The sequence below is a fragment of the Danio rerio genome, chromosome 7 (genome assembly GCF_049306965.1).
Source record: "Danio rerio strain Tuebingen ecotype United States chromosome 7, GRCz12tu, whole genome shotgun sequence".
NCBI lineage: Eukaryota > Metazoa > Chordata > Actinopteri > Cypriniformes > Danionidae > Danio > Danio rerio.
Window position 1 is genome coordinate 1,672,501 of NC_133182.1, and position 23,413 is coordinate 1,695,913.

Consider the following 23,413-nt stretch of genomic DNA (forward strand, 5'->3'; position numbering starts at 1 on the left):
GTCTTGTGTTTTTAAAAGCAAAGATGTGTTTGGTGTGAACGAGCCCTTACCTGTGTGTGTGTGTGCAGGTGAGTCTGGTGTTGAACGGCTGGCCGGTGATCTCTGCGTTCGCCGGCGATCAGGACGTGACTCGAGAAGCAGCGACGAACGCCGGTCTGGTGCTGATGGAGCGCGGAGACAAAGCCAACCTGAAGCTGGAGCGAGGAAACCTGATGGGCGGATGGAAATACTCCACCTTCTCCGGCTTCCTCGTCTTCCCCTTATAGGAGACAGCAGAAATGCCTCTTTCACACATGCAGACTCTTCAGGACATCACACATCAAAACGACTATAGTAACTTATAGTAAAGCCTACTGACCTTATTCTGCCATGCGGAGGTTAAAGCTCGTTCATGCAATTGTTTTAGAACTTCCCACTCAGTTTCCCATGGGAGAAATGACTAGGAATAACGAAAGGCAGAAAACGGTCTGGTTCTACAAGCAAATGTGTCCACGACTATATATAAAAAGCAGAATACTATAATACGACAATATCAGTTTCCATCATTAAGCAGCAGATCCAGCTGTTTTAACGTCTAAAATCAATGGAAGTGAATGGGAGTGGAAGACTCCAGCCAAAAAGATTCCAGCGTCTGCGTCCGCTCATACGTTATGAATAAGGTCAATAGTGTTTTTGAAGCATACAGTAATAGTAAAGTACTTTCTGTAGTTGCTATGGTAACACAACAACTACATCAATTAAATCTGAATACACAATAATGCAAACAGTTTTGTACAACAGTACACAGTTTAACATTTCACTAAAGGCAATAGTACAGTAAGCTGAAGTATTTATCAACAAAGAGTTTTAAATATTACAATATTTACAGTATAATACACTTTACTATAGTATGGTTCAAAAACGTACTACAAATCAGAACCTTGTCAAGCGTTTTAATTTTACAAAATGTAGACAGCTCCTACTAGTGGATTTGTTGTGGATTACACATACAACAAAACGTAACTTAAAATATCTCAGATTCTTAAAATGTAAACATCGCCCTCTTGTGGATTTGACAGTCGAAACTTACAACAAAGCATACCCTAAGTAACGCATTTCAGATTCACAAAATGTTGACAGCGTCCTCTAGTGGATTTGACATCTTTAACATACAACAAAACGTAACTTAAGTAATGTATTTTTTGATTCACAAAATGTAGACAGCGCCCTCTAATGGATTTGGCATCTGAATCGTACAACAAAGCGTAATCTGAGTAACGTATTTTAGATTAGCAAAAATGTAGACAGCGCTCGCTAGTGGATTTGTCATCTTAAACGTACAACAAAACGTAACTTAAGTAATGTATTTTTGATTCACAAAATGTAGACAGCACCTCTTAGTGGATTTGGCATCTGAATTGTGCAACAAAAATGTAACTTAGGTAGTTTGGTAACTTAACTAAATTTTTAAGGAATCTATTTTTTTTATTCACAAAATGTAAACAACGCCCTCTTTTACATTTGGCATCTGAATCGTACAACAAAATTTAACTTAAGTAACATAGTTTTAGATTCACAAAATGTAGACAGCACCCTCTTGTAAAATAGGCATCTGAAACGTACAACAAAACGTAATTTAAGTTGTATATTTTAGATTCTCAAAAATGTAGGCAGCACCCGCTAGTGGATTTTAATCTTAAAAGTACATAAGTATCATATTTTTTGATTCACAAAATGTAGATAACACCTTCTGGTTGATTTGGCATCTGAATCGTACAACAAAAAGTAACTTAAGTAACATGTTTTTAGATTCCCAAAATGTAAACAGCACCCTCTAGTGAACTTGGCATCTGAAACGTAGACCAAAACGTAACTCAAGTAACATTTTTAGATTCCTAAAATGTAGATAGAACATACCCTAAGTAATGTATTTCAGATTCGCCAAATGTTGACAGCTCCCTCTAGTGGATTTGACATCTTAAACGTACAACAAAATGTAAACTAAGTAACGTATTTCATATTTACAAAAATGTAGACATCGCCCTCTAGTGGATTTGACATCTGAAACGTACAACAATACATACCAAAAGTAACGTATTTCAGATATGCGAAATAAAAACAGTGCCTTCTAGTGGATTTGATATCTGAAATGTACAAAAAAAGTTCAACTAAATAACGTATTTTATATTTACAAAAATGTAAAGAACGCCCTCTAGTGGATTTGACATCTGAAACGTACAACAAAACATACCCTAAGTACCGTATTTCAGATACTAAAAATGTAAACAACAAAACGTAACTTAAGTAATGTATTTTTAGATTCACAAAATGTAGACAGCGCCCTCTTGTGGATTTGTCATCTTAAATGTACAACAAAATGTAAATTAATTAAAGTATTTTTAGATTCACAAAATAAAAATATCACCTTCTAGTGGATTTGATATTTGAAATGTACAACAAAAGGCAAACTAAATAACGTATTAAAGACTTACAAAAGTGTACACATTGCCGCCTAATGGATTTGACACCCAAAACTTACAACAAAACATACCCTAAGTACCGTATTTCAGATTCACAAAATGTTGACAGCGCCATCTAGTGGATTTGACATTTTAAACATACAACAAAATGCAAACTAAGTTACATATTTCAGATTTATAAAAAAGGAGACATCGCCCTATAGTTGACTTGACATCAAACGTACAACAAAATGTAACTTAAAGTAACATATTTTTAGATTCAAAAACGTAGACAGCGCCCTCTAGTGGATTTGACATCTGAAACATACAACAAAATGTAACTTAAGAAATGTATTTTTAATTCACAAAATGTAGACAGCACCGGCTAGTGGATTTGGCATCTGAATCGTACAACAAAAAGTACCTTAAGTACCGTATTTCAGATACTAAAAATGTAAACAACAAAACGTAACTTAAGTAATGTATTTTTAGATTCACAAATGAAGACAGCGCCCTCTTGTGGATTTGTCATCGTAAATGTACAAAAAAACGTATTTATTTATTGTATTTTAGATTAGCAAAAATTTAGACAGCGCCCTCTAGTCAATTGGACATCTTAAATTTACAACAAAATGTAAATTAATTAACGTATTTTTAGATTCACAAAATGAAAATATCACCCTCTAGTGAATTTGAAATTTAAAATGTACAACAAAAGGCAAACTAAATAACGTATTTCAGACTTACAAAAGTGTACACATTGCCGCCTAATGGATTTGACACCCAAAACTTACAACAAAACATACCCTAAGTACCGTATTTCAGATTTACAAAATGTTGACAGCGCCATCTAGTGGATTTGACATCTGAAACATACAACAAAATGTAACTTAAGAAATGTATTTTTAATTCGCAAAATGTAGACAGTACCGGCTAGTGGATTTGGCATCTGAATCGTACAACAAAAAGTACCTTAAGTACCGTATTTCAGATACTAAAAATGTATACAACAAAACGTAACTTAAGTAATGTATTTTTAGATTCACAAATGTAGACAGCGCCCTCTTGTAGATTTGTCATCGTAAATGTACAACAAAACGTATTTATTTATTGTATTTTAGATTAGCAAAAATTTAGACAGCGCCCTCTAGTCAATTGGACATCTTAAATTTACAACAAAATGTAAATTAATTATCGTATTTTTAGATTCACAAAATGAAAATATCACCCTCTAGTGGATTTGATATTTGAAATGTACAACAAAAGGCAAACTAAATAACGTATTTCAGACTTACAAAAGTGTACACATTGCCGCCCAATGGATTTGACACCCAAAACTTACAACAAAACATACCCTAAGTACCGTATTTCAGATTCACAAAATGTTGACAGCGCCATCTAGTGGATTTGACATTTTAAACATACAACAAAATGCAAACTAAGTTACATACTTCAGATTTATAAAAAAGGAGACATCGCCCTATAGTTGACTTGACATCAAACGTACAACAAAATGTAACTTAAGTAACATATTTTTAGATTAAAAAACGTAGACAGCGCCCTCTAGTGGATTTGACATCTGAAACATACAACAAAATGTAACTTAAGAAATGTATTTTTAATTCGCAAAATGTAGACAGTACCGGCTAGTGGATTTGGCATCTGAATCGTACAACAAAAAGTACCTTAAGTACCGTATTTCAGATACTAAAAATGTAAACAACAAAACGTAGCTTAAGTAATGTATTTTTAGATTCACAAATGTAGACAGCGCCCTCTTGTGGATTTGTCATCGTAAATGTACAACAAAACGTAATTTATTTATTGTATTTTAGATTAGCAAAAATTTAGACAGCGCCCTCTAGTCAATTGGACATCTTAAATTTACAACAAAATGTAAATTAATTAACGTATTTTTAGATTCACAAAATAAAAATATCACCCTCTAGTGGATTTGATATTTGAAATGTACAACAAAAGGCAAACTAAATAACGTATTTCAGACTTACAAAAGTGTACACATTGCCGCCTAATGGATTTGACACCCAAAACTTACAACAAAACATACCCTAAGTACCGTATTTCAGATTTACAAAATGTTGACAGCGCCATCTAGTGGATTTGACATTTTAAACATACAACAAAATGCAAACTAAGTTACATATTTCAGATTTATAAAAAAGGAGACATCGCCCTATAGTGGACTTGACATCAAACGTACAACAAAATGTAACTTAAGTAACATATTTTTAGATTCAAAGACATAGACAGCGTCCTCTGATGAATTTGTCATATTAACGTACAATGAAATGTACCTTTAGTAACGTATTTCAAATTCGCAAAAATGTAAACAGCACCCTCTAGTGGATTTAACATCTGAAACATACAACAAAATGTAACTTAAGTAATGTATTTTTTTATTCGCAGAATGTAGACAGCACCGGCTAGTGGATTTGGCATCTGAATCGTACAACTAAACATAACTTAGGTAACGTATTTTAGATTCGCAAAAATGTAGACAGCGCCCTCTAGTGGATTTGACACTAGAAACTTACTAGAAAACATCCCCTAAGAAGCGTATGTAATGTTTTGCAAGAATGTAGGCAGAGTTACATATTTCCAGTGAGCCTGTGCTGCATGTTACTGTGTGAAAGGGGCTAATGATAGCAAGAAAATTATTCAGCACAGGTGATTATGTGAGGGAATCTACTGGGATTCTTCTCCATGTCTTTATTTGATGCATGCATACCTGCTCGTTAATGCAGTGACACATGTTAAACAGCACTTTTCACTGATAACAGACAAACATGGTTGTTTTAAATGATCATACTGTGAAACAAACATATAAAATATGGTGATCATCAGAACTCAGGGTGTCGGGTTGTACCAGAAACTGGTTTCTGAGTTGCAATTTTCGACTTGATTATAACTATAATAAAATACAACATACAATTATTTAAAACACAAAAAAGATAAAAATTCAGCTTAAAAAAACTTTTAAATTATTTTAAAATGTACACAAATTGATATTTAAGCAGGTTTTACAAACAGCCATATAATGTGTTTTATTCACATGTTTTTAACAATATGTTTACTGCGATGAAACAGAGAGCAGGGCAGTGGATTGTGTCAGAAATAGCAATAAATGTGATTTTTAAATTCAGTTCAGAAGGTCAAGAGGTTGGACTGGACAACAATTTGCTAAATTGTACAATAAAATGTTTATGTTGTGAAGCATGAAATATTCTGGATTGAAGCGTCCTTCTGTTGTTAATCAAACAGATATACTGTGTGTAATATATATAATTTAATGTCAGCCATTATGTCAACAATTGGTCATAATTATCAGGCAAGATACCGATTACACCCTATATGACATACATCCTTAAAACAATATTGCTTTATTTGGCTCCTATAGCATATTTTCTGTCAGACTACTGGAAGGAAAACATACACGGCATACTGCACACTTTTTGAGCTAATATCCTTAAAACCAAAATACTAATACAAACATTTAAAAACTTTATCTTGATTTCATGGGGACTTTTAATGCAGGGTTTCACCGTCTGGAGCTTTAAGTCACCCTAAAACAGAAGTTAAGATTGTTCTTATTTGTCTTGAAATGAGAAAAAAAGTAGGGCGGTGCATGATTTTGTTCTTCGGGAACCAACTGGATTGTTGAAAGATGGGTAATGCGAACAATATGAAGAAAGACTGACAAATGGATAAATTCTGAGCAGAAACCCTGAAGCCCTGCCCTAAATGAATGACAGCCCCGCCCCAAAAGTACAAATAGCTCCACCCTTAAGGATTGACAGCTCTGCCCTAAATGGCTGATAGATTTGCCTTAAAGGACTGTTAGCTCCACCCTAAAGGACTGAAAGCCCCGCCCTAAAAGAGTGACCGTTCCGCCCTACAGGACTAATAGCTCCGCCCTAAAGGACTGACAGCCCCAACAAAAATGACTGATAGCGCTACCTTAAAATACTGATAGCTCCACCCTAAAGGACTGTCAGCCCCACCCTAAAAGAGTGACAGTTCCGCCCAACAGGACTAATAGCTCCACCCTAAAGGACTGATAGCTCCACCCTAAAGAATTGATAGCTTCGCCCTAAATGACTGACAGCTCCTCCCTAAATGGCTTATAGTCCCACCCTAAAGGACTTATAGGCCTGCCTTAAAGGACTAATAGCTCCACCCAAAATGACTGATAGCTCCGCGCTAAAGGACTGATAGCTCCGCGCTAAAGGACAGATAGTCCCAGCAAAAATGACTGATGGCTCCGCCCTAAAAGACTGATAGCGCCGCCCTAAAGGACTGATAGCTCCTCCTTAAATGGCTGACAGCTCCTCCCTAAAAGACTGATAGCCCCACCCTAAAGGAGTGACAGTTTCGCCCATCAGGACTAATAGCTCCACCCTAAAAGACTGATAGCTCCACCCTAAAGGACTGATAGCTCCACCCTAAAGGACTGATAGCTCCACCCTAAAGGACTAATAGCTCTGCCCTAAAGTACTGACAGCTCCTCCCTAAAGAACTGAAATTTCCACCCTAAATTACTGATAGCTCCACCCTAAAGGACTAACAGCTTCACCCTAAAGACTGATAACCCCGCCCAAAAGGACTAACAGCTCCGCCCTAAAGACTGATAACCCCACCCTAAAGGACTGGTAGGTCAACACCAAAAGACTGACAGTTCCACTGATAGCTCCACCCTAAAGGAGTGACAGTTCCGCCCAACAGGACTAATAGCTCTGCCCTAAAAGACTGATAGCTCCACCCTAAAGTACTGTAAGCTCCACCCTAAAGGACTGATAGCTCCACCCTAAAGTACTGTAAGCTCCACCCTAAAGGACTGATAGCTCCACCCTAAAGGACTGTAAGCTCCACCCTAAAGGAATGTTAGCTCCACCCTAAAGGACTAATAGCTCCTCCCTAAAGAACTGAAATTTAGCTCCACCCTAAAGGATTGATAGCTCCACCCTAAATGACTGATAGCCCTGCCTTAATAGACTGGTAGCCCTGCCCTAAAGGAAGGATAGCTCCACCCTATGTCATTCCAAGTGACCAAAAGTGGAGATTTTGCGGGGGGCGGGAGGTTGGGGGTGCACATCTTTTATAATATTTAGAAATAAGAACCACGACATGCACAGCAACACAGTACATGAGCTTAAATATGTCTGGTGTCAGGCTTTAGCAAAAGCTGCTATTTTCCACCTGCCGTCTTTTACACAGGGCATTTCTTAATATCCTGTGATGAGTGACCTGGAGGAAGTGATGCGTCCGGTTATCTCAGTGGTTTTACTCTATTATTGGCTAGTAGTGGTCCTGCTTTATTCAGCCGTGCGGGTCAGAGAGTAAACGGACACAAATATCTGCAGAGTCTATTTATCATCATTATCCTCCATCTGCTGTTCTGGAAGAGTGCACTTCAGCAGGTCGCAGTCACGCGCCCTTCCTGGCGGCACACACTGGACATCACGCACAGAGTTTACCAGAACACGCTCCAATCAGACATGTGCATCAGAAAACATGTGCAGAACGTGAAGGGAACAACAGTGCATGACTTTCAGAGAGGAAAACAAGTATAATATCAGTACATCAATGCATCTACAATAGTGATATAACCAAATGATCCACTACTGGGTATATTAAACTACAATAATCCACAGCTCACTGTAGTAAAAACTAAAATACTACAGTCATTATTAGTTTATCAACAGTTAATACTACAGTCAATGCTCATTAACACATTTGTAGTTGCTATAATATATACAATAGTTGTTACTATATGATTCAAGAATACACACACACACATATATACAGGCGCTACCATGGGTTTCTGTATTACTGTGTTATTTACCCACCCGTCTCGGAGTGTTTTGTCCAGATCAGTGTGTGAGAAGGAGCAATGAACACATGCTGCTGAAGAGGAACAGATGGGGAGATGATGAGACGTACCACCGGACGCCAGGACCCCGCAGACCCAACCACACTCAACATCACTGCGGATTAGCAGAGCTGCGGGAGCAATGCAGTACAGGGAACATGATCAGATCCCTTTTTAAAGAAACTAAAGCATCAGATAAGTATAAACTTTTTCATATGATAGTTTTTAGACAATAGCAACACCATGAACTGTGTTTTAGCATTTATTATCTTTTATCTTTAGCTGTGCTCGTGTTTAAGGAGGCGTGGCTGTAGACTGCAGGGGAGGGACTGTGATTCAGAGATTTATGCTAAGCTGTTAGCATTGTGGAAGGTCACCTACTGCACCTTTAATTGCACAAGAAAAACACACCACAAAATTAACCTTACCTTCTCAGTCACATGTGGACAACATGGCGTTCTCACCCTACGAGCCACCATCCATGAGGGCGGAGCCAAGGCGATTTGGCGCCATCTTTAGTATTTGCAACAACGCTGTTGTGTGGAAAAAACGTTAAACAAAAGGACATTCCTTAAGTAAGTGAGCTGCACTTTAGCCTTTATAACCAGATTATTTAGCAAAAGATGATACTGCTGTAAAATATGTGTAGTCTTCTTATAAGCATGATAAATATACAGGATAGAGAGGGTCTGAAAAGTGAATTGATTGTTTTGAAATTTGTGAGACGGAATTTGTGTAATAATAAACCTGAAACAGACGTGGTTGTGATGCTGTGAACTCAGCCAATCGTGTAATATCAGTGTCGTCATCGCAGGTCCTGCAGTCACTCTTTAGATGTTGCTCCGGCAGAATCAGTCGTCTGATCTCGGAGCGCTGTCGCAGTACTTTGATGCTACATGTGACCGTCCCCTACTGAAAAAAACTGCTTAAACCAATTTTAGCTGGTCGACCAGACTGGTTTTAGAGGGGTTTTGGCCATTTCCAGCCTGGTCTTAGCTGGTCAGGCTGGGAGATGACCAGCTAAAACCAGCTTGACCAGCCTAGCCAAACTGGGAGCCCAGCCAAAACCAGCTATGTCCAGCTTAAACCAGTCTGGTCAAGCTGGTTTTAGCCGGATTTAGCTGGTCATTTTTCAGCCTGACAAGCTAGTACCAGGCTGGAAATAGCTGGAAACCAGCCTGGAAATGACCAAAACCCCTCTAAAACCAGCCTGGTCGATCAGCTAAAACCAGCCAACCAGCCTAGGCTGGTTTAAGCTGGATTTTTCAGCAGGGTCACGTGGCGTCGACGCAGCATCAATCCGGACAACATTTCCAACCAGCATGCACCACTGTAAGGCAGATTTCGATTGGCCTGTGCTGCGATGCATGAACCCGAACGCACCTTCGTACTTAAAAAAGTCGAAAATACAAATATTCTGAACTATGAGTTTTAAATGTCAGAATTATAATTAAAAAAAGTCAAAATGTGCCTCAAAAAAGTCGACATGACTTTAAATCAAACTATGACTTGGCAAGTCTAATATCTGACCTAAGTTCAAAATTACAAAATAAAAAGTTGCACGTATGGCTTCCCTGCTAAAAAAAATCCAGCTTAAACCAGCCTAGGATGGTTAGGCCATCTCCCAGCCTGACCAGCTAAAACCAGGCTGGGAGCCCAACCAAAACCCGCTATTCTAGCTTAAACCAGGCTGGTCAAGCTGCTTTTAAATGGTTTAAGCTGGTCACTTTCCAGCCTGACCAGCTAAGACCAGGCTGGAAATGGCTGGAAACCAGCCTGGAAGTGGCCAAAACCCCTCTAAAACCAGCCTGGTTGACCAGCTAAAACCAGCCAACCAGTCTAGGCTGGTTTAAGCTGGGTTTTTCAGCAGGGTTGAATACCAAGTTGAATTTAATTAAGATTTAAAAAGTCAAAAATATGACTTAAATTTTTCAAAATTATGATTAAAAACAAAAAATCTAACTTGAAAAAGTCGGAATGTGAAAATGGTTTATTATGACAGTAAAATGCTAAATCTCAAGATAATTGGAAATCTTAGTGAGAAATTTGAGCAAATCATTTCATAGCTTTATCTCATAATTTTGACCTGAATTAATCCACCTCTTAATACCATCATAATGACACCACAGTAAAATTAATCATTCATTCATTCATTTTCTTGTTGGCTTAGTCCCTTTATTAATCCGGGGTCGCCACAGCGGAATGAACCGCTAAAATAAATCACACATAAAAGTAGTAATAAAAAATTCAGTGCAACGAGACATTGCATCACAGTCGGCTAACTCGTTTAGCGAGGATACATGCTATCGCAAGAAACTTCACAATTCATCAAGTTATAGCTGAAGCATTTAACATACAGTGACAAAAATATAGCCCAAATTATGAGTTTCTACATATAAACTGCCTTTATGCATTTATTACATAAGATAACACTTAAATAAAGCAAGTACGATGATTACATATATTGTTCAAGTTGATTAAACTGTTTAACAAAGCTGATAAAGCATCTCATCTTCACCAATCTCCCATGCTTTTGAGCTGAATCTGAGGTCTATGGTGCTTTATATAATGGCAGTGAATGGTGACCAGTCTTTCAGGGTAAAAATACACACTTACAAACCAGTTCAAATCAATAGCCGTGACTCCTGATGACAGCTCTTGTGAAGCCGAACCATCAGTTCATGTAAGAAACTCAACATAATTTACAATATTATTAGCTTTAATCCGGAATCTCATCAAACATTTCTCAGGATGTGCGTCTGGAGTCCGCCATTGCATTTGTTTGCTGCAAACCCAATGCCAGACGCTAGATGCACATCCACTGAGGAGGCTCGGGAAGAAATGATCATTTCGTTGCATATACAGATTTGTTACCGACATCCAGTGACAAATTAAAGTCAACAGCACTTTAGGAATACTTATTTCCCTAATACTTATATACACTCAGCGGCCACTTTATTAGGTACACCTCACTAGTGCCGGGTTGGCCCCCTTTTGCCTTCAGATCTGCCTTAATCCTTGATGTCAGAGATTCAGCAAGCTACTGGAAATATTCCTCAGAGATTTTGCTCCATATTGTCATGATAGCATCACACAGTTGCTGCAGATTTGTCGGCTGCACATCCATGATGCCAATCTCCCGTTCCACCACATCCCAAAGCTGCTCTATTGGATTGAGCTCTGGTGACTGTGGAGGCCATTTGAGTATATTTAAGAAGCTCTTGTCCATGTGAGTTACTGTTACCTTTCTATTAGCTGGAAGGAGTCTGGCCATTCTCCTGATCTAGAGATGGTTGTGCGTGAAAATCCCAGTAGATCAGCAGCTTCTGAAATACTCAGAGCAGCCCGTCTGGCAGCAACAACCATGCCACGTTCACCTTAACCACCGTTCGTCCCCATTCTGATGCACGGTTCGAACTGCAGCAGATCGTCTTGACCATGTCTACATGCCGAAATGCATTGAGCTGCTGCCATGTGATTGGCTGATTAGACATTTGCAATAGCGAGCTGTAGGAGAGGTGTACCTAATAAAGTGGCCGGTAAGTGTATGTTTTCCCGCCCCATTAGGAGTAAAAAAATCAGCTCTAAAGCAGCCGGTAAGCAGTAGAAACCCAGCGTGGTGGTCACTGGTGTTTTTGCGGAGGGTTTTGTGGGTGGGAACTGTGCGTGTTGACTGCAGACGGAGCCGTCCGGTGTCTCTGCCGTGGTTTCTGAGTGATGTTCATGCTGTTATTATTTCCGATCTGAACTCCGAAAACATTGGACATGCTGACCTGCACAGCTGAGAGAGAGAAACACAGCAGACAGATCACTTTCTGCTGCTCATCTGACTCAAAGTAAGCACTAAAACTATGGTCTGCCATGACTTTAAAGTAATGCTCCATGGGCACTTTTCACATCTACAGGTCTCTCAGCAGAGGAAGACGTCATAGTTGTGTGTTAAATGTGTGTAAATATATTTTTATTCAGTTTTTTAGATTAGTTTGAGTGATATTATTGATATTTATATGATTTATTTACAAACCCGATTCCAAAAAAAGTTGGGACACTGTATAAACTGTGGATAAAATCTGAATGCAATGATGTGGACGCTCCGAATGTCAATATTTTATTCAGTATAGATCAGTGGTCACCAAACTTGTTCCTGGAGGGCCGGTGTCCTGCAGATTTTAGCTCCAACCCTAATCAAACACACCTGAACCAGCTAATCAAGCTCTTACTAGGTATACTTGAATCATCCAGGCAGGTGTGTTGAGGCAAGTTGGAGCTAAACCCTGCAGAGACACCGGCTCTCCAGAACCGAGATTGGTGACCCCTGGTATAGATCATACAGTAGATGACATGTCCAAATGTTAAAACTGCCAAAATGTATAATTTTAAGGGGAAAATATATTGATTTTTGTAATTTACAGCATCAACACATTTCAAAAAAGTTGGGACGAGAGCATGTTACCCGCTGTGAGGCATCCCCTCTTCTGTTTACAACCGTCTGCAAACGTCTGGGAACTGAGGAGACGAGTTGCTCAAGTTTGGGAATAGGAATGTTCACCCATATGTGTCTAATACAGGCTTGTAGGTGCTCGACTGTCTTCTTTGTCTTTTCTTCATGTTTTCTGTGGGTGAAAGATCTGGACTGCAGGCTGGCCATTTCAGTACCTGGATCCTTCTTCTACGCATCCATGATGTTGTAAGTCACAGGTGTCAAACTCAGTTCCTAAAGGGCCGCAGCTCTGCACAGTTTAGTTTCAACCCTAATTAAACACACCTGATCAAACTAATCGAGTCCTTCAGGCTTGTTTGAAACCTACAGGTAAGTGTGTTGGAGCAGGGTTGGAACTAAACTGTGCAGGGCTTCGGCCCTCCAGGGATTGAGTTTGACACCCCTGTTGTAAGTGATGCAGTATGTCAGGCATGTCCACACTCTGTCCTGGAGGGCCGGTGTCCTGCAAAGTGTAGTTCCAACCCCAATCAGACACACCTGGGATAGCTAATCAAGCTCTTACTAGGCTTTGTAGAATCATCCTTGCAGGTGTGTTGAGGCAAGTTGGAGCTAAAATCTGCAGGACATCGGCCCTCCAGGACTGAGTTTGGACACCCCTGCAGTATGGTCATGTTGGAAAATGCAAGGTCTTCCATGAAAGAGACGACGTCTGGATGGGAGCATATGTTGTTCTATATATACCTTTCAGCATTGATGGTGCCTTTGCAGATGTGTAAGCTGCCCATGCCACACGCACTCATGCAACCCTGTACCATCAGAGATGCAGGCTTCTGAACTAAGCGCTGATAACAACTTGGGTTGTCCCTGTCCTCTTTAGTTCGGATGACATGGCGTCCCAGTCTTCCAAAAAGACACACAGTCCATTTTAAATGAGCCTTGGCCCAGAGAAAACGCCTGCGCTTCATGTTTAATTTGACTTCTTTTTTGACCAATAGACTTTTAGCCGGAAAGGCGAATGGCACGGTGGATTGACAATGGCTGATTCTCAATATGCGTTCTTCAGCCGTCTTGCGTCCTCGTGTAACTTCATCATCAGCTGCCTAAGTTCAGTTCCAATACTCAAGATCGCAAGTACGGAGGACGCCTGAAACTTCCCGGATGTGTTCTTGATATCGAGGACGCACCGATGCAGACTTGAGCACCGAACTCGCTCTGGAAGTCCCAGAAGTCATTGCGACTGGAGGTGGGAAGCGCAGTGTTTTATCTAGATTTATTATTAAAGTTCAGAGATTAAACTTATTTACGTCACGAGTTTCCCTAAATGAAACGGGGAAACTAAACATTAACATGGACATCTTAATAAAGGAATAAACACATTAAGGGTGTTTGTTTGCTGAAATTCCTATTAAATTTAGTTTGATTTATATTGTGCAGAGTATATTTATAATGTTTTTATGCAAAGTATATATTTTGAAGAGGGGAAAACAATAAATCGTTGTATGAAGGCTGTAATGTTTAAATAATTTACCATTTAAACGCGTGAAGATCACATGACCATCAGGAAGAACGCAGCATCTCATTTCTCAAAGGATGCGTCCTCTGCCCTCGTGTTCTCCTGAGTTCGTTTTTCAGTGGACACCTGGCAAGACCGCACTCTACAAGAACACAAGTCCATTCTCTGCGTTCTTGGAATTGAGAAACAGCCAATGTTTTCTGGAAGTGATCCTGAGGCCATATTGTGATTTCCACTATAGTAGCATTCCTGTTTGCGATGCAGTGCTGTCTTAAGGCCCGAAGATCACGGGCATCCAATACGGTTTTCTGGCCTTAACCCTTAGGCACAGAGATTGTTTCAGATTCTCTAAATCTTTGGATGATATTATGCACTGTAGATGATCATAACTTACAACTCTTTGCTGAGAAACTCCTTTCTGATATTGCTTCACTATTTTTGGCGCAGAATTGGGGATATTGGTGATCCTCTGCCCATCTCGACCTCTAAGAGACACTAGCTGCATCCCAAATGGCACACTATACACTATGCACTCATGCACTGTCTAATTATGCACTTACACACTCAACAGGATAGTATATGTATGTAGTGTCGTCCCAAATAGCACACAAATGTTTTTTTACTAAGCGGAAATTCAAACCGTTTCCCTGATGACGTTTGACGGTCGCCAAATCAGTGAAATAAATGACCAAGTTATCTAATAATACCTGCCGTGAGTATAACCGCATTCACCATCGGGAGGCGCTATAATCACTCTCGTAGGGGAATTTTGCTTTCACCATCCGAAATAAATAAAGTTATCCAACATGTGCGTCCGATAGCTCCGCCCCTTCCGCTACGTAAGCAAACCTGCGGTTGTTGAGTGCGTGAAGTGTCCATCATTACACACCTCATTATACCGACTGAATGAGTGCATCATCCGGGTAATTAAAGTGCACTTATTATTCTTAGAGTTTTCAGTGAGAACACACTACTTACACTATTTATACTACAAAATGGCGTAGAATAGTGCACAAGCGATTTGGGACGCAGCTATTGCCACTCTGAGAGGCTCTGTTTATACACAATCATGATGCCAAATTGACTTAATAAGTGGAAATTTGGTCCTCCAGGTGTTCCTAATATGTACATCTGACTTTGCTAGCCGGTCATTGCGACCTGTCCCAACCTTTTTGGAAAGTTCAGCTGTCTTGAAATCCAAAATGAGCCAACATTTGGCCTGAAATTAAAAGTTTCTCACTTTCAACATGTGATATGTTATCTATTCTCTATAGTAAATAAATATAAGTTGATGAGATTAGGAAATTATTGCAATCATTTTTTGTTCACAGTTTGTACAGTGTCCTAACATTTGTCCAACACAGTTTGTAAAGTAATATTTTCTGTCTTTTAGTGGATTTAGCATGATTTGCATTGTTTAACCTTAAACAAAAGTTCAAAACGTCATTATTTTTTGTTTCATGCACACTGAAAAAGCACTGCACTGGATTTACGCCATTTCTTAAGGGTGAGTGGTTGCAAACAATGTAAATGAGCTGAATTTAATCAAACAAAGTCAATTTAGTAATGTTCAACTTCATTTGTTTAAATTAAAATGAAATGTCAGAATTATGAGATCAAAAATGTCAAAACTATGACTATAAAAAGTTATAAAGTTGATTTGACTTTAAAAAATGAAACTTAAATATTATGAAATTGAATATCATGGATATGATGAAGTGCAAATTGAGATGAAAAGTAAAGAATCCGACTTAAATACAAAATTACAAGATAAAAAAGACACAATTATGACCAACTTCTGACTAAAAAGGGTAAATTTATGAAATAAATAGTAAAGATTGACTTTAGAAAATGGATCTAGACTTAAAATGTTGAAATTAAGCAATAAAAACTAAAAATAAATTGTAAATTATAATTTTAAGAAGTCAAAATTAAATGATAATTCAAAAGTATGACTATGATATATATTATTTGTACACTACCTGACAAAAGTCGTGTCGCCTATCCAAGTTTTAGGAACATTAAATAATATCTGGACTTCTAGTGGATGATTTGGTGTCAGAAGTGTCTCTATGAAAGGTGAAGGCCTCTGGATTTTGCTGATTTGAGCTCATGATCATGTCTTGATGAGGACAGTGTGGTCTGACTCTGCTCAGACTAAAGTCTCATCACTGAACAGAAATAATGTCCAGTATAGAATATAAAGTCCTGCTGCAGTGGAGACAGAATGAATATTGTGTCTGACTCCATCATGAGCTTGGAGGACTGCATCCATACATCTCTGACATGCTGATTTTTCTTTGTACAACTCCTCACCATGTCTAAAATATATAAGTGTATCATTAAGATAAATGTATGTGTGAAATGAAGGCATATGGTGGTGGTAAGACACAGAATGTGTTGGATTGTGTACAGATGTTTATTGCTGCTTTAAAATGTATAAAGAGAAAATGTTAAGGTATTACGTTTATTGACTTCATGGATGAAAAATTGTAATACTGTTATGTGAAATGTCCAGAAAGCATAACCTGTGAAGGAATACTGTTAATAGTTATTGACAAAACGTTTTGCACTTGCTGTTTATTTTGAAAAAAAAAGAAGGGAAAGCTATTAAAGAAAGCGCCAGAACACAGCAGATCCTAATCTGTGTGTCTTGCATCTTTCTTACAGTTACTGCCTCTCATACTTCACTGTCTGAGGCTTGTAAAATATATATATATATATATATATATATATATATATATATATATATATATATATATATATATATATATATATATATATATATGTATAGTTTATTGCTGTATGTTGTACTGAAGGTTTTTAAAGAAACCGATATTAATAAAATCTAAATTTTCCAAAAAAGTTCATGCACACTGAACAGATCTGCTTGTAAGATCTGTGAATGGTGTCTGATGTAAACAACACTGACCTGGATTGGACGTCTGACGCTGCAGAAGCGGAAACACAGAGCAGAGCGAGAGTTAGACACTCAGAAACATCATATGAATACCTCTGTAGGTTTATTTGTTATTTCAGACCTGTGTTTTCCTGATAGCTCCCACCGGTGGAGCTGCACGAGGACTGCATTCTGTCAACAGCAACAACAAATGCATTCAGATAAACATTACTGTCTCTTTAAATATTCCCCAGTGCTGTTTAAGAGACCAAGAACATGTTCACTGTAAATCCATAACATTCTGGAGGAAGAATTTTTTAATCCCATTTTAAGCTCAATATTATTAGCAATAATATTATTATTATTTTCTAAATAACTAATACAATGTAGGAGCAAAAGCAACATGTCACAAATTCATCATCACCTACTGACATACGCAAAGCATTTCAGTTTACCTTTCTGTACGGTCTCTGTGTAAGCGGCAGCGGTTTCCTACAAGATCAAAAATCAAAGAAATATGAATAATTTCACATTCGTTAGATCAGTTGCATGTTTGTTTTGCCTTGTTAAACATACAACAACACAAATAATTTATAAGACACAATCAAATAAACATAAATCACATGAGAAATATCTATTATAAACCTATTCATATACAGAACACTCACCGGCCACTTTATTAGGTACACCTGTCCAACTGCTCGTTAACGCATATTCTAATCAGCCAATCACATGGCAGCAGCTCACTGCATTTAGGCATGTCGACATGGTTAAGACGATCTGCTGCAGTTCAAAGCGAGCATCAGAATGGGGAAGAAAGGGGATTTAAGTGACTTTGGACGTGGCATGGTTGTTGCTGCCAGACGGGCTGCGCTGAGTATTTCTGAAACTGCTGATCTACTGGGATCATCCATCTCTAGACTGCTCTGAATAAGAGGAAATATCCAGTGAGCGGCAGTTCTGTGGGTGCAAATGCCACGTTGATTAGGCCAGAGGTCAGAGGAGAATGGCCAGACTGGTTCCACTGGACAATAGAAGATTGGAGAAACGTTGCCTGCTCTGATGAGTCTCCATTTCTGCTGCCACATTCGGATGCTCGGCTCACAATTTAACATGAAAGCATGGATCATCCTGCCTTGTGTCAGCGGTTCAGGCTGGTGGTGGTGGTGTAATGGTGTGGGGAGATTTTCTTTGGGTCCATTAGTACCAATTGAGCATCAACGCCACAGCCTACCTGAGTATTGCTGCTGACCATGTCCATCCCTTTATGAGCACAGTGTCTCCATCTTCTGATGGCTACTTCCAGCAGGATAACGCAGCATGTCATAAAGCTCAATCATCTCAGACTGGTTTCTTGAACATGACGATGAGTTCACTGTACTCAAATGGCCTCCACAGTCACCAGAGCTCAATCCAATAGAGCAGCTTTGGGATGTGGTGGAACGGGAGATTGGCATCATGGATGTGCAGCTGACAAATCTGCAGCAACTGTGTGATGCTATCATGACAATACGGAGCAAAATCTCTGAGGAATATTTCCAGTAGCTTGTTGAATCTCTGACATTAAGGATTAAGGCAGATCTGAAGGCAAAAGGGGCTCTAGTAAGGTGTACCTAATAAAGTGGCCGTTGAGTGTATAATAAGACAATCATGCAGTTCTACATTAATTCAATAGGTTTATTGCATCTAAATTAGACTTCTTTTTTTGTCTAAAGTCTGTTTATATATTGTTTTGTTTACCTTTAGTGACCAGTAACCACGTCCAGCTTGTAACACTTATTACGATGATTAAAAATGCGTTTCGTTTATTAAAAGAAATATGGAAATTTAACACCACAAGAAGCAAATGCATACATTTATAAAGTAGATACCTGCTGAGGAGCAGGTCCTGTGACGCAGGACAAATCCTGAGGATCCACTTCTAGAAAACACACAAACGGCTTTATTAATACACGCCTGTGTGTGATTTACTTTCTGCAGGATTTTAATCATAGTTGAATGTGGTGTGAAATAAAACCATCTGACGACCTAAAATATACCCTAAAAGCAGTTTCAAGAGTTCACACTTAGCTGATGATTGATAGTAAAGCTAGTTTGGCGTGCTGTCCCGGGAGAGAGCCCTGAGCTTATAAGATCCTCGAGCCCTGGGCTCCCTCCCGTTGCAAGGCGAGAGGGGAGTTTGAGCTCAGGTAGATCTCGATGACTCCCCTTCTTGCTTGTTGTAGCTAAGTGTCAGATATGGATGCTGAAAGGTGTACTCAGAGTTTACCTAAAGTATTTGGATTAATTGTTTAGAGTGCTTGTTTTTGAACTGTGGGAGGAAACCGGAGGACCCGGGGAAAACCCACGCGACCACGGGGAGAACGAGCAAACTCTGCACAGAAATGCCGTCTGGTTTGGAAAGGAATTAAACCAGGGGCATTCTTGCTGTGAGGAAACAGCGCTAATCGCTGGCCGCCGTGACGCCCGTTTGAAAGGAGGGAAAGTAAGGTTGGGTGGGGGGGTGGGGGGGTTTCTTCAAGACGAAGATATTGAGATGAGAAAAGTCTGGTTATTTATAGTGAGTTAAGGATCGTCTGATAGGATAATCAGTCATTAGCTAAAGTTGGAACAGCTGTGAACAATCATAAGCACGTGATCCTCTCGAGATTTGTTTATAAATAAACTTCACTTAATGATGATCTGTTGGTGTTTTACATTGTAAAATGGCATTTGGCCAAGAGATGCAGTGCGATACTGTATAACTGTGGCATCCCTGCATTGAGGAAGGAAATGCGTTGGTAGGAAGCACACAGTTTTGACCGTACAACAGAGTGGCTTGCAATATAGATGATGGAATCCTGTTGTTTTGGTATGGACTTTATCAAGTATTTAAACATCAATGTTTTAAAGCAAGTTTGTTGAAGAAAAGCTGTATAGGAAAACAAATAAAGACTTTAGGGGCCCTATCATACACCTGGCGCAGTGTGGCGCAAGGCATGGCGCAATACTTGTTTGGTAGTTTCAGCTTGGCGCAAGAGTGGTTTTGAGGCGTTGCGCTACGCTGTTTAATAGCAAATGCATTAGCGCTCATATGTGTGCCCATAGGCGTTCTGCTCTAAAAAGGAAGGTGTTCTGAGGCGGACCGCTGGCGCGTTGCTATTTTGAGTATCTATAATAGATTTTTCATTAGACCAAAACTAACCCGGTCTAAACTCCAGCGCAGAGTTGCACCTCGCTTACACACTGCTTAATACACACAAGAGAGCAACAGGCAAATATCTTTACATATGAAAACATGTAAATATTAAGGATATATATAGGATATAATAAGAATAGATATAGAATATAAATATAAAGGATTAAAATATTACAAAACATATTATTTTCTAGCCTACATAAATATGAAAAATCACTGCTTTTATGTCTTCTTCATCTCGGGAGGCTTTTTCAGTTCATTCATAACAATTAGCTTTTGTATAATGTTATTATTATTAGCAGTGTTATTTATTATATCCATATTTATATTTGTTTTATTAAAAACAAGCTTAGATTTGTCCACCTGTCAGGTTTTAGACCATATGGGGCACAGCATGTGTTTTAGGATATAACTCAGGTTTTTGAGCACACTTGGTCATTATTATTGTTCATTTATTCGTTTGCTGGAAATTAGAACTGAATTTAGAAATAGTTTTGAAACGAATATTTGCGCTTAACAAACAAAATTAATTATTTATAGGCTAATTGATGTCTGTGTGTAAAGGTTTCGCTATCCAAGAGCGAAAGTGAAAGTAGATCCATTATCTCTCATTCTCATGCAGTAGATGCTCTGTTTAACTGTGTTCTGTTAAAAAACTGTTCACTGTTTGTTTGTGAAATGCTCAGTTTTTCCACTTAGACTTACTTTGCGTCCTGTAAATAGCGAATGCGCTTATGGTGCGACGCAGCTGGGTCTTAAAGGGAATGGGAGATGAGACTCTAATTGGTTTATTCTCAAAACACACCTATATTTAAAAGCTTCCCAAATCCACATGCAGAGGTGTAAATGCAAAAATTTGGTATCATTTTAAAGAAAACCCTTTTAATTTTCATAAAACACTATTGAAAGTGTTTAAAATATCTGTATATGTTGTCTGTATTATAATAAACACCTAAATAAAGAGGCGCTTTTTGTATATATTTTTTTTATTAACTCAAATTTGAAAGTGTGCCTTTTAGGTTGTGTGTGGTCTAGCGTGCTGTAATTAATTTTGGAGATTCCTGCACATGTCTGTAATCATAGGAAAATAGAAAAAGGTCTCCACCATAATCTATGCAAAAGTTATTGCATTCCAACTGATGAGAGGTGCTGTACAAGCCACAGAGACTGATCATTGTTTTCATATTTCACTATTCTTTTGTTTGATCAAACATAATTCACTGTGTTTGGACCACGTCAGACATATAAAAGGATTACTTATGCACATCAGCTCAAAAACAGAGGAGAATGGCCCTGAAGCGCACAGCATAAGGTAAGAGATGACAGCTGTCTGTGCTATCTGGGGCTGCTTATTGATCATAAATGTATTGTTTACATTTCTGCGCCATGGAAACATCGTGATTCATTCGACAACTGTTTGAAATATGAATATAATTCAGTAAAAAGAACGCTAGAACCGTATGAGCACCGGCAAGAGCTTTCATTTGAGCTATAACTTGTACATGTGTCATATGAAAATTATGAAAATGAACCAATGTAAAATAACCAGCTCCGGTTCCAAAATATTGTGTATTTAAGTGTAAATAACTTTCATACAGTAGAATAAAAACCAAAGTGATGCATATGTGCATAAAATATAGATTCTACACTTTCAAACGACCCCACTTACGGGGGTCTGGTGCAATGCTAGCCCTTTAAATCTGAAAGCGAAAGTCGATGACGTCACAGACCCGGTACCGGGTCCGCAGAGTTTAAGTGGTTAAAAAGTAAAAAAAAAATATATATATATATATATATATATATATATATATATATATATATATTAATGACCCATTTCACCTCTTAATCGCAATAGATTAAACCAGCAGCAGTCAAGAATGCCTGATTATCTGCTGTCATGGCTTTACAATCAATACATGTGATTATAGTGGAGGTCAATGGGGCAAAAACAGCACCAACATCACCAAAGGGGAGTCAATCTGAACAGCACACAAGGCTAAAGGACAAGATTCCTATGATGCTTAGTGCTACAAGAGTTAAACAGCAGAAATGAATCTTGTCTTGAACAAACCTCTGTGTGGTTTTCGGCTGATCTGGACTGATCTCAGACTGGAGCAGATTTCATCATCCTGCTAATGAGAAGACACACAGCAAAACATGAATAGAGAATAAACAATGTTGAGGACATCAATCAATTTAATCCAATTTGGAAAAGTAAAGTGCTATGATGACTTTCTGGATGCACCGTATGTGTGTGTGTGTGTGTGTGTGTGTGTGTGTGTGTGTGTGTGTGCATGTTTGTAACTCATTGCACAAAGCACTGCTACTAAATCAAAACATTAATTAATTTCAATGGGTTTTCATTTCATTGAAGCCTGTTTTAACACATATTAATCTGCTTTTAAAGGGTCACGAAACACCAGAACACATGTGTTGAGCTGTTGACATATATCATGTCGTATATGTGTGTCCCACACTGCTAAAAACACTATTAGGACACTTATATTTCACTAAAAAGTGTAAATTGCTTGTTTTTGCGTTATTTTAAGCAAATTCGTACTTCCGGTTGGAAACTAATTTTTGAAGCTGCGTCACGGTCATGACATAATAGCGTGTATTCCAGCGTGCAGACTGGACGTCTGTGCCAGAGTGAGTCTTATTACGTCTTACAGTGTGCTGCATTAATGCATGAGTAAAGCTTGGTTCAAACCAATCAGCACGCTCTATTGTGCAACTTCATTAATATTCATTACTGTCACAGTGTTTACACTGACAGAGACGCCACGTTGTGTTGGCAAAACAAGCGTGAAGTGTTGCTTTTATAGTTTGCTGCAGTGAAGTTTTGTTTTCATTTTCTCTCTGTGAGAGCTTATCTGGATCACGTGTGGATTAACAGTGTACGCGACGCTCGACAACAATAACTTACGTGTCTAAGGAGGATTATTGTTTACCTGAGAGCTGTTCTCATCTGCAAACGCTGAGATCCGGATTCGCTTGTCGTCTCCTCTTAATAAAGACGCGGCTCTAGTTGCTGGTGATTGTTCTGTCTCTACA

The 23,413-nt window shown here is 38.7% G+C and overlaps 3 protein-coding genes across 22 annotated transcripts in view; 1 reads left to right on the forward strand and 2 right to left on the reverse strand.

Moving 5' to 3' along the window:
• The window catches only part of si:dkeyp-74b6.2, a 13,810-nt gene extending 8,130 nt beyond the window's left edge, over window positions 1–5,680 (forward strand). For both annotated transcript variants that reach the window (XM_073907835.1, XM_683765.8), the window contains one exon: window positions 69–5,680. In XM_073907835.1, the coding sequence (XP_073763936.1) occupies window positions 69–266 (198 nt within the window). In that variant the 3' untranslated portion in view covers window positions 267–5,680. The remainder of the gene's footprint in view (window positions 1–68) is intronic.
• Window positions 1–23,413, reverse strand: part of si:cabz01076231.1 — a 758,238-nt gene that overhangs the window by 569,774 nt on the left and 165,051 nt on the right. The gene's annotated exons all lie outside the window — the stretch shown is intronic.
• Window positions 10,482–23,413, reverse strand: part of ripk3 (receptor-interacting serine-threonine kinase 3) — a 42,790-nt gene continuing 29,858 nt past the window's right edge. For 2 of the 19 annotated variants that reach the window (XM_068222495.1, XM_001343791.6), the window contains exons 7-12: window positions 22,431–22,491; window positions 19,053–19,102; window positions 17,637–17,673; window positions 17,324–17,373; window positions 17,215–17,233; window positions 10,482–12,109 (exon numbers count right to left, since the gene is read on the reverse strand). In XM_068222495.1, coding sequence (XP_068078596.1) covers window positions 11,952–12,109; window positions 17,215–17,233; window positions 17,324–17,373; window positions 17,637–17,673; window positions 19,053–19,102; window positions 22,431–22,491 — 375 coding nt within the window. In that variant the 3' untranslated portion in view covers window positions 10,482–11,951. The other 17 variants (XR_012382959.1, XR_012382956.1, XM_073907817.1 and 14 more) reach the window with 13 other exon arrangements.